Here is a 14,740-nt window from a genome sequence, read left to right as displayed (position 1 = left end):
AGTTACACGATTGCAAGGTGATACTTTTACAGTTTAGGATTTATATCCTCACATAGTTATTTAGAGTCCATCCCATGTTAGCTACTATACTAAATACAAATACTGGGCTTCCTGAAATGACTAGGACAGTTCCTGCTTACATAAAAAAAAAAAAAGAGCCCACAAACTAAGGGGAGAAGCAGGTAAATTGCAAATTCACTGGACCATAGTATTACTTACAGGGGCAAAGAAAAGGCATACTGAAGAGGGCAGCCTGCAAAGATCAGAGAGTGCATTCCTGAGGAATTAACACACCTTCAACTGAAGGATGAGCAGGCATTTGCCAGGAAGCCAAGGGCAAGAAATGGTGTTTTAGCCCAGGGGGTAGGAAGGTGGTGAGTGAACAATTTGAGAGAATGTGACTGCTCAAAGAATGGCTGGGGTTAGCAAGCAATAGAAAGATGATGAAAAATTACAATGTTTCAAACAATGAAATGTATCACAGGAAAATGAGATGGCGTCACAATGTCACAAACTATCCCGTACTACAAAGGAAGCAGTTTTCTTTTCTCAAAGGATTTTCAAACTCTTGAGTTCACTGCTGTTCCCACCAACATCCAGGTGCTCCAGATGTTACCAGTTGCTAATCTGACACAAAGGGTCCTTGTCTTTTCCCGAGTAAGAACACACACAAAAGACAAACTTTATCTTCAGCAAGCTTTATTTTGGTTGAGTCAAGCAAAAGGAGTCAGGGATCTAAGCCTCTCCAAAAGACTGATTCGAAAAGGGAAGCAGGGCTAGGGCTTATATGGGTTCGGTGGAGACAATAGAGCAATGAATATTTAGTGGGCTTCTTTCAAAAGGCAGGTACTGCTTTTCAGAATGGCGGTGTATGTTAATTAGTTGCGCACCGCATCTGGAATCCAAGATGGAACCTGCCAATATTCAAGATGGAGTCCTCTCAGCAGCCCTTGGCATCACTTATTATGGGATACAGTGCAGGCACACTGATCTTTGGCACTACATCACTACATCTTCAGAGGGCTAAGGCAGGCTAAACAGCAGTCACGCTTTGTTCTTCTGTGCATGCGGGAGCCCGTAAAGGGGAAAGGAACTAGAAAAACACTAAGAAGGAGATAGTAATTCACGGATTGTTTCAGTCTTACCTCATGTTGACAGGGTGTGGTTCCTGCTTCCCAGCTCCTAGATGGTAATCTTTTACCAGCTCTTTTGTTTTGCCAGCACAGTTAACCCTATCTATTTCAAAAGGATGTAGATGGCATGCCAGGCAGCCCGTCTGACAGGACCTGCTGGGTAGGGCATGTGCCCTAGAAATGACAGATCCCTCTCTGGTTTTCCCCTTGTGCTCCTAGAATGCCAGTATTAATGCTGCTGGGGTTCAGTTAAGGCTGAGAAGACAAGTAGTCATCCCTCCTTCTGCCCTTCTTCAGCCCACTCTCTGTCATTTGGATGATTGGTAATGAATAAGGGTCCATCTTTCCCCTAGTCGCCAAGACTAATTCAGTTTCTCGAAGACTTGCTTATTCAGCCCTATGCTGTGATCATCTGTGCCAGGTGTGAGGTATGAAGGTAACATAACCTACAGGACCTAGCACCTGCCCTTTAGGATCTAGCTGGCACACCCAGTTCTGCAGCCATTCTGGTTTTTCTCGTGCCTTTCTACCCCCTATAACTTCCCCAGCATCAAAAATTCCCATGTGAAGTCTCCTAAGTAACCTGTCCCTCCCGAGTCCCCTCCTTTCTACCCAGACGGCAGGTGCTCTCCACACTGCCACAGCCCCCAGTGTGCTGGCTCCTTAAAAAGTGGAATAGCGGGATAGTATTGCCCAAGATGGAAGGAGGCAGTGCCCCCTCCCCCTTGACGGAATGAATTAAGTAGGACTTCTAAAGTGGTTATAATGGCTGGTAACTCCTTCAAAGCCCGCCTTCCCATGACTGTAAACACATACACACCACACACAATACACAAAACCTGCGCCCCACTGGAATAGAATCTAGCTGGGTCCTCATTCCATTATCAGTTGCTCATCAATTACTCTTAAACCTTTCGTCAAGGCTTTTCAGCTATGAAATAGCCTGATGTTTTTTACCCACATAGAACAATTCAGTCTGTATTTCCTCATTAAAAGTAAAGGGTAAAAGTAAAAGGTCCTCTCTCCCTAAAGAGAACCACTTAGTTCTCAGAAGGAAAACCAGGCATAGCTGAAGTTACACTGGAAAAGAGCTCTCAGCCCTTTTAATCTCCATCCAGTCAACCTCCTTCCCTACCCCAATCACAACCAGCCAGCGAGGTTTGTCACAAAGGCCTTTGGCCGCTCCTGTAGGAACTTGAGTTAATAAATTTCTCATGCCTCTCAAGGTTATAACACTCCCTATGTGTTTATAGCCCTCTCTGTTTAATGTCTACTCTACCACATCCCCAAATGCACACCATTCCAACAGCTTCTTAGATGTTAGAGAGAGAGCTTTGTTAAATTGGGAATCTTTCTCTTCTGCTTCCCTAGATCCTCCCAGGAAAATATGCCCCTTGGAAGAACATTAAAAGTGTAGGACTTAAAAGTAGACACACCTAGTCAAACTCTATCACTTAACTGATTTTCTGATTTGGAGCAGTTGATTATCTTCTCAAGCCTCAGCTTGTTCATCTCTAAAATGGGGGGAAATCGTGTCAAACTTGTGTGGTTAATGTAAAGAATTTTTTAAATATATGAAAAAGCACTTGGCATACAGTAGGTAAATAGTGAATATTGGTTCCTTTTCTGATGACTTATTAAGATGGGAGAGTTTTTTCCCTTTTGGTCATTTCCTGATTCTTACCAGTCTTGTGAGAAATAAAGCTAACGGCTCAGGCAGACTTTTTCCTAACTTTTTACAATCCTACAACAGCAGTGTATGGAATAAAATGATTGAGAGTAAGTCAGTCACCTCAACCATCCAAATACAGCCCCTTTCCTTCCCTGATAACTTTAATGAAGAATTAATGATTCTTTTCACCCTTTCTCTCCACTTCAGATTTGAAACAGTCAAATGTCCCAATAAGCCCTCTGAGGACTGGTTTAAGGAGTAATAGGCAAGGCACAGAGCTTCAAGTTCTCAAGTTACTGATATGACATAGTCACTAACTACAGACACTGCCACAACCCTAGTTCTCACTCCCGTAGACATTAGTTACATATATGACGTTGTTGTTAGGTACTGTTGAGTCGGTTCTGATTCATATCGACCTTATGTACAGCAGAATGAAACACTGCCTGGTCCTGTGCCATCCTCACAGTTGTTATGCTTGAGCCCATTGTTGAAGCCATTGTGTCAGTCTGTCTCATTGAGGGTCGTCGTCTTTTTCACTGGCTGTCTTAGTCATCTAGTGCTGCTATACCAGAAATACAAGTAGATGGCTTTAACAAAGAGAAATTTATTTCCTCACAGTCTAGTAGGCTAGAAGTCCAAATTCAGGGTGTCAGCTCCAGGGGAAGGCTTTCTCTGTCGGCTCTGGAGGAAGGTCCTTGTCATCAGTTTTCCACTGGACTAGGAGCTCCACACAGGAACCCCAGGTCCAAAGGAGGCGCTCTGCTCCCAGTGCTCCTTTCTTGGTGGTCTGAGGTCCCTCAACTCTCTTCTAGAGTCCCTTTCCTTTTATCTCTTGTAAGATAAAAGGTGGTGCAGGCCACATCCCAGGGAAACTCCCTTTGCATTGAATCGGGGATGTGACCTTAGTAATGGTGTTACAATCCCACTCTAATCTACTTCAACATAAAATTACAGTCACAAAATGGAGGACAGCCACACAGTACTGGGAATTATGGTCTAACCAAGTTGACACATATTTGGAGGGGACACAATTGAATCCATGACACTGGCCTTCTACCTTATCAAGCATGATATCCTCCAGGGACTCATCCCTCCTGATAACATGTCCAGAAGTAAGACAAAGTCTCGCCATCCTCACTTCCAAGGAGCACTCTTGGCTGTACTTTTTCCAAGACAGGTTTGTTCATTATTCTGGCAGTCTGTGGTATATTTAGTATTCTTCACCAGCAGCATAATCCAAAGGCATCAATTCTTCCATCTTACTTATTCATTGTCCAGCTTCCACGTGCTTATGAGGCCATTGAAAACACCATGGCCTGACCCAAGGTCAGGCACGCCTTAGTCTTTAAAGTGACATCTTTGCTTTTTAACACTTGAAAGAGATCTTTTGCAACAGATTTGTTCAGTGCAGTGCAACCTTCAATTTCTTGGCTGCTGCTTCCATGGGTGTTGATTGTGGATCCAAGTAAAATGAAATCCTTAACAACTTCTGTCTTTTCTCTGTTTATCATAATGTTGCTTATCAGTCCAGTTGTGAGGATTTTTGTTTTCTTTATGTTAAGACGTAATCCACACTGAATGCTGTAGTCTTTGATCTTCATCAGTAAGTGCTTCAAGTCCTCTTCACTTTCAGCAAGCAAAGTTGGGTCATCTGCATATCACAGGTTGTTAATGAGTCTTCTTCTAATCCTGATGCCCTGTTCTACTTCATATAGTCCAGCTTCTCAGGTTATTTGCGCAGCATACAGATTAAATAAGTATGGTAAAATGATACAACCCTGACACACACCTTTCCTAACTTTAAACCACACGGTATCCCCTTGTTCTATTCGAAGAACTGATCTCGTGGTCTATGTATAGGTTCCACATGAGCACAATTAAGTGTTCTGGAATTCCCATTCTTCATAATGCTATCCATAATTTGGTATGATCCACACAGTCAAATGCCTTTGCATAGTCAGTACTACACAGGTAAACATCTTTCTGGTATTCTCTGCTTTAGCCAGGATCCATCTGACATCAGCAATGATATTCCTCGTTGCACATCCTCTTCTGAATCAGACTTGAATTTCTGGCAGTCCCCTGTCAATGCACTGCTGTAACCACTTTTGAATGATCTTCAGCAAAATTTTGCTTGTGTATAGTATTAAATATATTGTTCAATAATTTCCACAATCTATTGGGCCACTTTTCTTTGGAATGGGCACAAATATGGATCTCTTCCAGTTGGTTGGCCAAGTAGCTGTCTTCCAAGTTTCTTGACATGAACGAACGAGCACGTCATGTTTGTTGAAACGTTTCAGTTGGTATGCCATCAATCCCTAGACCCTTTTTTTTCACCAGTGCCTTCAGTGCAGCTTGGACTTTTTCCTTCAGCATGATCGGTTCTTGATCATATGCTAACTCCTGAAATGGTTGAATGTCAACTAATTCTTTTTGCTACACTGACTCTGTATTCCTTCCATCTTCTTTTGATGCTTCCTGCATCGTTTAGTATTTTTCCCATAGAATCCTTCAGTATTGCAATTTGAGGCTTAAATTTTCTCTTCAATTCTTGCAGCTTGAGAAATGCCACACATACCTTTCTCTTTTAGTTTTCTTACTCTAGGTCTTTGCACATTTTATTATAAATATAGTTTATGTTAGTTTCCATAATTGGCTTCCATTTACAGGTATTTGACCAGAGACCAGACCCATGCCTCTTCTTACTTGCCCAGTTCCTCTTAACCATGGAGATTTAGCGATAACCCTGACCTGAATTCTCTCTGTTATAGAACTTGTATAGAATTCTATACAAGTTGTAAAATTTACACACTCATTCCACATAACCAAAAAAAAAGTAATAGGAGTCACCCTGTTGAAGGGAAATTTAAAAGCAGTATTCTTGTATTTAAAAAAAAAAAAAAACCCACAAATCCTGCTCAGCATTGTTATATATCTAATATGTAAAAGAATAATTTTAAATTCCCAGATCAGAGCATTACACATTGCAGATGTAGGAAATGGGTTGCCAGACTCCCTGGGCCACCCCGCTTTAGTGATCATTCAGCTAGAAATGAGATTGTGTGTTAGTATCTAAGTTTTAGGGTCCTCACAACGTCATAGGATGATACTGTTCACATTTTTTTTTTTAGTTGAGAAGCTAAGGCGTGGCGATTGGTTAACCTATGTAGGATTGCAAAGGTAGTGTGGGCAAGCTAGCATTTTTTACATTAGGTTATTCTTGGATAAATACTAATGCTGTAGTGTGTAACCTTTACAATTACTAGAAGTTTTAAAACAAGATATTTTGAGGATAGAGGATTTCACTAACTTTTACCTCATCAACCAGGTTAATACATAGCAAGAGTGCAATAACTTACTCCTTTCCTTCAACCTCCTGCTTTAATAAGGATGGATGGGCACTATCTCTTGTCTCATCATACTTTGCTGACTTCACACACTCTTTTATTGGAAAGTGGCAGTGTCTCTAGTCATCTCCTATAATCACAGTAAGTAACCTGAGATTTTTCTAACACAGGCCTATTCTCAGGTATTCTTCCTTATTCTCAGAAATCATGAAATATCATAGAAATGTCAACATCCCAACCATTTTCTGGCTCCCAGATTGCCACCCTGAAGTGATCCAAGCATCCTTTACCAGCTGAGCACTGGCTACTCCTTTCTGTTCCAAAGGATTGGTTACCATCCATGTTTCTGGCAGGAAACAAACTACCATCCTGATACAGGGGACCCTAATTTTAGGTAGGAAGCAAATCAGTCATGAACGTACCTGTAAGATTAGAACTCTGCCAGTTTTTCAGAATGCTCTACACCATGGATGTGATTGTGAGCAATGTGTAGTCCCTGTATCTATCTGAAGAGATCACCAGATGAAAAACCGTTTCCATGCATTTGATAAATGTTACAAAGCATGCTAAAGGAGCACATTCGAACGGGAACCTCACTGAGCCTCAGAAAGAGGAGGCAAGATGGTGGAAAGTGATGAAGAAACTGATATCGAAGCCTAGACTTAAAAGACAAATTGAAGTTAGTCATAATGGAGGATTCAGAGAGTGAGAAACATGCTTGGATGCCTAGATGTGAGAAAGTAAAGCACATCCAGGTAGCGTAGGGTTGGTGGAGCAGGAAGGGTATCCGAGGCAGGTTATGAAGAGCCTTGAAAGCCATGTTAAGGAGTTGGAACTTAGAGCAGTGTGGAACTGTTGAAGGGTTTTAAACTGGAGAGTGACGTGATCAGATTTTACAAAGATCAGTCTGGCTGCAGGATAAGAATGGATTGGAGGGAGGAAAGGTTGGAGGCAGAGAAACCAGGTGGGCTTGCTCTAGGGGACAGGCAGCAGGGAGGGAGAGTACTGTTTGAAGTGTTGAGTTCAAGGTGTCTAGGGAACAATTCAGGGAAACATCCAGTAGGCAATTAGATAATCAGATCTGGCGCGGCAGAGAGTCTAGAAATACAGATCTGGAGAGTCATCAAAACACAGTTGATAATTTAAGTAGATGATGTCACGTAGAGAAAGTTTGCAGATTGGGGAGAAGCTGGAGGGTAGAAGAGTGGGATGCAGACACTTCATATGTGCCCTGAAAAGAGGAGGCTGAGCAGTGACAGAGGTAGGAAGAAAACAGAGGGGGAGAGAGAGGTGCCACAGGCGTCAGGAGTCGTGCGTGCTTCCCTCTGTGCCCTTTCACACTTTGAAAAGCCATGTGGACCCTCTCATGTCATTCTATTAAAAAACAGAAAATGCTTAAAAGTGTACCCTTGGAGCCCTAATACAAGGCATAAACAGAATACAAAACATTACTAAAAATGACGAAGAGGAACCAGATAACCGGGAGCTCCTAAAAATCAAACACCTATGCTCATCTAAAGACTTCACCAAGACAGTAAAAAGACCACCTACAGATTGGGAAAGAATTTGCAGCTATGACATCTCCAACCAGCGCCTGATCTCTAAAATCTGTATGATTCTGTTAAAACTCAACCACAAAAAGACAAACAACCCAATCAAGAAGTGGGCAAAGGATATGAACACGCACTTCACTAAAGAAGACATTCAGGCAGCTAACAGATACATGAGAAAATGCTCTCGATCATTAGCTATTAGTGAAATGCAAATTAAAACTACGATGAGATTCCATCTCACTTCAACAAGGCTGGCATTAATCCAAAAAACACAAAATGATAAATATTGGAGAGGCTGTGGAGAGATTGGAACTCTTATACACTGCTGGTGGGAATGTAAAATGGTACAAATCTATCTGGCGTTTTCTTAAAAAGTTAGAAATAGAACTACCATACAACCCAGAAATCCCACTCCTCAGAATATACCCTAGAGAAATAAGAGCCTTTACACGAACAGATATATGCACACCCATGTTTATTGCAGCCCTGTTTACAATAGCAAAAAGCTAGAAGCAACCAAGGTGTCCATCAATGGATGAATGGTTAAATAAATTATGGTATATTCACACAATGGAATACTACGCATCGATAAAGAACAGTGACAAACCTGTGAAACATTTCATAACATGGAGGAACCTGGAAGGCATTATGCTGAGTGAAATTAGTCAGATGCAAAAGGATAAATATTGTATAAGACCACTATTATAAGATCTTGAGAAATAATATAAACTGAGAACACATTCTTTTGTGGTTATGAGAGCGGGGAGGGAGGGAGGGTGGGAGAGGATTATTTACTGATTAGATAGTAGGTAAGAACTACTTTAGGTGAGGGGAAGGACAATACTCAATACAGGGAAGGTCAGCTCAACTGGACTGGACCAAAAGCAAAGAAGTTTCCGGGATAACCTGAAAGCTTTAAAGGTCAGCGGAGCAAGGGCAGGGGTTTGGGGACTATGGCTTCAGGGGACATCTAAGTCAATTGGCAAAATAAATTCTATTAAGAAAACATGCTGCATCCCACTTTGAAGTGTGGCGTCTGGGGTCTTAAATGCTAACAAGCGGTCATCTAAGATGCATCAATTGGTCTCAACCCACCTGGATCAAAGGAGAATGAACACCAAGGTCACACGATAACTATGAGCCCAAGAGACAGAAAGGGCCACATGAACTGGAGACTTACATCATCCTGAGACCAGAAGAACTAGATGGTGCCTGGCCACAACCGACGACTGCCCTGACAGGGAGCACAACAGAGAACCCCTGAGGGAGCAGATCAGTGGGATGCAGACCCCAATTTTTCATAAAAAGACCATATTAATGGTCTGACTGATACTAGAGGAATCCCAGCGGTCATGGTCCCCAAACCTTCAGTTGGCCCAGGACAGGAACCATTCCCAAAGACAACTCATCAGACATGGAAGGGACTGGACAATGGGTTGGAGAGAGATGGTGATGAAGAGTGAGCTACTTGTATCAGGTGGACACTTGAGACTGTGTTGGCATCTCCTGTCTGAAGGGGAGATGGAGGGTAGAGAGGGTTAGAAACTGGCAAAACAGTCACGAAAGGAGAGACTGGAAGGGGGGAGCGGGCTGTCTCATTAGGGGGAGAGTAAATGGGAGTATGTAGTAAGGTGTATATAAGCTTATATGTGACAGACTGACTTGATTTGTAAACTTTCACTTAAAGCACAGTAAAAATTATTTTTAAAAAAAAAGGGAAAAGAAAGTGTTCCCTTGGGAGAATGTTGGTCACACCCAGGTTTTCACTAGTTGCAATTTAGATGACTGTCTGAGCCCATCAAAGAAATGTGACCGTTTTGTAAGGGACATTTAAGACATAATCATAGACAGTTTCGAACCCAGTGTACTCTAATTGCTGACATTTTTATTAATATCCTTATAGCTGCAAGCAAGAGCCTGCCTTCCGTTCTCCATTCTATCTGTATTCTTTCAGAGAAAATTAAGACCATTTCCTATTTGTTTTAAATTATTTTGATGAGATATAACAGTTTTACCTCTTCAGTAAGACATGAAGTCAAACACTTTGAAAGCTGGAATATGAGTATGTTTATAAATGATGTTGATGAACTTTGAGATTTGGTCTCTTTCCAAACATACTTGGTATTCACCTGTGAGTACAAATTCTCGATTATATATGCATATGTAGGTGATTTTTGTACTAGTGCATTACGATTCAACTTTATAGTGGAGAGGTTTAATTAGCAAGCTTATTAAAAATAAGAGAAAGCTTTTCATTTCATGGTGTAACTGAATTTAAGATAAATAGCATTGTAAATCACGCTTGGTGCTTGTAAGGGTAGCAGAGTGCTCTAATGAATCATACTAGGTAAAAGATGTAGGTTACAGTGGACATAGGAAAGAGTAACATTTTTTAGGTGTCATTTGCACCCTTCATTTGTTTGAGAAAATGGGTAGTAATTAGATGTCGTGGAGTATTTTCTTAAGGAAAATGCCTAGGTCGAATTCATCTTGCTCTATTTTGTATTTAGCTTGCTACCGCATATAGTCTGAGGTCTGAAATGATTTGATTACGATAATTGATCCCTTATTTCTTTTTCCCCAATTCTACCACGTAAGTATCGTCTTCTACCATCAGTAGTGAAGAAATAAAGATGTCAGGATAACCTCCAAAGGATAAAGTCAATTCTTTTTATTCAGTTTGCAGTCCTAGTGTTTCCATTCTCCCCTTGGCTTTGCTCATTTTTGTGGACTTAGAACTTCAGTTTCCAGTAGGAGTTCAGAATGCTGACAGTATTTTAAAGTTTTTATTTTACCCCTTTATTTAACGGTAAAATGGTCTCACCATCAACTAGAAAACAGGAGGCTTATTAGACTTAAAATTTCTAGACTTTAGTTCTCGTAAAATAGACCCTGCTTTTTTCCTGTTTCTGCCCTAAGAGTATTTTCTTTCCAGTGTAAGTTAAACTAACAGTGCGCCTTCAAGTTTTGGAAGCTGCCTTGGGCTAGACTTCTCTTCTGAAAACTGATGCAGTTATCCCAAGTGACTCTTGTTAGCTTTCACTTAGGGCTATAATTACTGTATTTTAAAATTCTCTGTACTTTTAGGTTGGTCTAAGAATGTCAACATTAAAGTTTGGTTTTAAACCAAAACATCAGCAGTGAGAATATGCATCAGGAATATTTATAAAGGCTCCAAGTGCGAAGGTCTAAGTTTTCTGGTATTAATAGCTGCGAGTTGGCCTTGTGTTTCTCATTCACCTATAGTAGTTTGTTAGACATGATATAGGTGGGAGTCGAAACTGTAGGAGTAGTCGTGATTATTCCCAAGGGATACTTGTGGAATGAAAAAGGAAGAAGGCCAAGAACAGAACTCATGTTTGAAGGGCAGGCTGAAGAGGTGGTAGCCAAGTAATGGTCAGAGAGGTGGAGAGAAATCAGGGGAGTAAGTAACAAGAAGCCAAAGAATTTCAGGAGGAATATTTTCAACTTCTTCAGGTGCCACAAAACTAAAAAGAATCGAATGAATTTTGCAGTTGAGAGGTCATTAATGACCTTTGTCAGAGCAGTTTTAATGATGTGTGGAAATGGGCTCCAGCAGTGGGACAAAGAGTAAATCCGAAGTAAAAGCAGCTAATGTAGACTATTAATTCAATGGATGTGAAAGAAAAGAGAGAGGTGACAGCTAGTGGAGAAGGCAATATTCAGGAAGGACTTAGAAGAGAGACCTCGATTGTATTTTATAGACTTTGGGGAAGAAGCCAGTAGATAGGGAAGAGTTAGAAATATAGGAGAAACAAACAAAAGTGGGAGAAACATGTTGTTGTTAGGTGCCATCAAATTGGTTCTGACTCATAGCGACCTGTGTTCAACAGAACGAGCACTACCCAGTCCTGTGCCATCCTCACAGTTGCTGCTGTGTTTGAGCCCGTTGTTGTAGCCACTGTGTCAGTCTATCTCATTGAGGTTCCTCTTTTTTTTTTTTTTTGATGGCCCTCTACTTTACCAAGCATGATGTCCTTCTCCAGGGATTGGTCCCTCATGATAACATGTCCAAGGTTCCTGAGACAAAGAAGTCTCACCATCCTGGCATCCAAGGAGCACTCTTGACTGTACTTCTTCCAAGACAGACTTGTTCATTCTTCTTGCAGTCCATGGTATATTCAATATTCTTCACCAACACCATAATTCAAAGACATCAGTTCTTCTTTGGGCTTCCTTATTGATAGTCTAGCTTTCGCATGCATATGAGGCAACTGAAAATACCATGGCTTGGGCCAGGTGCACCTTAGTCTTCAAAGTGACATCCTTGCTTTTCATTATTTTAAAGAGGCCTTTTGCAGCAGATTTGCCCAATGCAATACGTCATTTGATTTCTTGGCTGCTGCTTCCATGGGTGTTAATTGTGGATCCAAGTAAAATAAAATCCTTGACAACTTCAGTCTTTTCTCCATTTATCATGAGGTTGCTTATCGGTCCAATTGTGAGGATTTTTGTTTTCTTTATGAAATAAACTAGGGAGAAGGAATTAAGATAAAAGCCAAAATCACAGACCTAGCAAATAAAAAAAAAAAGAAAAATACTGCAAATTTCTAGTCTAGTCTCTATGCAAGTTCAAGTATCAGATGTGTTAGGGATCATTATGTGGAAATAGGAACCCTAGTGGCACAGTGGTTAAGTGCTCGGCAGCTAACTGAACGGTCAGCGATTTGAGCCAACCAGTCACTCTGCAGGAGAAAGTTGCAGCAGCCCGCTTCCATAAAGATTACAGCCCTAGAAACCCTATGGGACAGTCTTACTCTATCCTATAGGGTTGCTGTGAGTCAGAATCGACTTGATGGCAGTGGGCTGTCTGGGTTTTATATGTGGAAATGGAGGTAGCATATACATTCCTTGGAGGTAATTTTGGCCCTGTTCATTTATTTCCATCTACCTCATTTTATTTATTATTAAATATTCCCATCTACTTCATTTATTCTCTTCTAGCTCAAATTCCATTCTGCAAACTAAGTGGTTAAATTGGATATGCTTGGTTCGGTTACAGATAGCCTAAGGCTCTGGGGAATTTTGTAGTCATGCTAGTCCAGTTGAAACTCATGCTCTAATAAAAATGTCCCTGGAGGGAAATCTGAATCTTTTGAATGCTAAATGACTGAGAAAAATCTCATTAAAAAACGGTAAGACCCCCAAAACATAAGTAGATTATAGTTTTATGCATTAATAGGTATTATAGAAGAACAGATATGTATTAATATATTGTATTTACTTTAAGATTTTCTTTCCATTCTCCCCCCTTATTCATCATACCTCACTAGAAAACCGTTGTTGTCAATATCAGTTCTTAGCTTCTGAGTCTTAATAAAAAATAAGACTCCTGGTTACAACCCCAAGGTGGATATTTTATCATTTAAGTTTGAGTAATCTTTGAGTTTCTGTTGTTATTTATTGCCTATTTTAGAGGGAAAACCTTTGCCTCTCAGCATTTGCAGGACAGTGGTCATTAAGAATCAACAGCCTCCTGTTTTGGTTTTTGTTGTTTTTTTTTCCCTTCCTGACAGTTTGTATTGGTGGCAGTAGTACATTTGAATTATTTGATTTGTGGAAGGAAGGAAGAGGAGACAGTGGGATTGTAATTTTTCTTTTGGAATTTTGTAGAACTAAATTATGATAAGAGCGTATACAGTTTAGGCTTTTGCTACTAATTAATCAAAAGGGTGTGTGTTTGGTGAGGAGGCGCAGTGGTTAAGCGCTTGGCTGCAAACCGAGAAGTTGGTCAGGTTCCGTAAAGATTTCAGCCCTGGAAACCCTATGGAGCAGTTCTACCTTGTCCTAATAGGGTCCCTATGAATCAGAATTGAATCTATGGCAATGGGGTTCCGTCTTTCTGGTTTCGGTAAAATATAAGATAAATATTAGATAACATCTTCTATAACGATTTGTAGCATGTGCCTATTATATTTATATTGGTTTTGAGGCCTTTTGGAGTCTAACGGACCCAGAAACTACTAGGAATAATAGAATCAAACTTGCTTTAAATTCTACTTGTTAAAAAAAAGGTGGGGGATTTAATTCTCTTTGGAGGGTTGCCATACAGAAGAACATTTCTGAACTCTCTGAATTGTGTAGATGATGTCCAAAGATAAAATTGCATCTATACATGGCACCTTTTTTAAGTAATTTTGCCTATTTTTCAAATTTATAATAGCGCTGAGCTTTCTCGTGATTATTAAACTGATTTTTTTTTTCCTCTTTCAGCAGAAGAGCTGGCAAAATCATTTTATTTGACTGTTCATTTTTCTTTTGATAGTGGTAGCCTAAAAAGGAAGTAGCAGGAAAATGTTAGCTCTTTAGAGCAAAGACCATGACGGCATTGTTTTCACCATCAGTATGATTCTGTTGATGGATATCTGGACACTTTGGCATTCATCTATTTAATCTTGAAACCAAATTATTCCGTCGGACCTAGTTTCATTTTAAATCACTGTAAAAAGTATCAAATAGGTATTTTTGTCTTTGGCCTTCCTTAGCAATTTACCTTAAGTTTTGTATATCAGCTTTTTAAAAAAATTTCCTTGAAGTGGGTGTGTTTTCTCGTTCTCAGCAATTTTTCCAAACAACAGAATGTTCTGTGACATTCCTGAAGGAGCGAAGAGTTATTTCTACCATTCATTTTGCCTTTTTCATGCATCTTCACAGATTTAATTTTTTTTTTCTTGTACTTTTAAGATGTAAAAAGAGAAGTTGAAATATGAACATGATCTTATCTTTGTTTTTGTTGTATCTGTCTATAGGATGAATATAAACCGGAAAAGGCCCTGTCTGAGGAGGACTTGAAAAACGCTGTCAGCGTACACCACGCACTGGCGTCCAAAGCTACAGACTACGAGAAGAAGCCGAATGTGCTCAAACTCAAAACTGCTGACTGGAGGGTCCTGCTTTTTCAAGCCCAGTATGTTTTCTTTTTTTAGTTTATATAACTGACTAACAAAAAACCGACTGCCGTCGAATCGATTCCAACTCATAGCTACTCTATAGGACAGAGTAGAACTG

The 14,740-nt window shown here is 40.4% G+C and overlaps 1 protein-coding gene across 11 annotated transcripts in view; it reads left to right on the top strand.

The window, feature by feature from the left end:
• Positions 1-14,740, top strand: part of PSD3 (pleckstrin and Sec7 domain containing 3) — a 696,342-nt gene that overhangs the window by 635,275 nt on the left and 46,327 nt on the right. For all 11 annotated transcript variants that reach the window (XM_064272734.1, XM_064272735.1, XM_023551047.2 and 8 more), the window contains one exon: positions 14,482-14,639. In XM_064272734.1, coding sequence (XP_064128804.1) covers positions 14,482-14,639 — 158 coding nt within the window. The remainder of the gene's footprint in view (positions 1-14,481; positions 14,640-14,740) is intronic.

The sequence above is a fragment of the Loxodonta africana genome, chromosome 19 (genome assembly GCF_030014295.1).
Source record: "Loxodonta africana isolate mLoxAfr1 chromosome 19, mLoxAfr1.hap2, whole genome shotgun sequence".
In the NCBI taxonomy this organism is placed as follows: domain Eukaryota; kingdom Metazoa; phylum Chordata; class Mammalia; order Proboscidea; family Elephantidae; genus Loxodonta; species Loxodonta africana.
The sequence above is the reverse complement of the archived record's forward strand: the minus strand, read 5'-3'. Positions and strand labels throughout refer to the sequence as shown.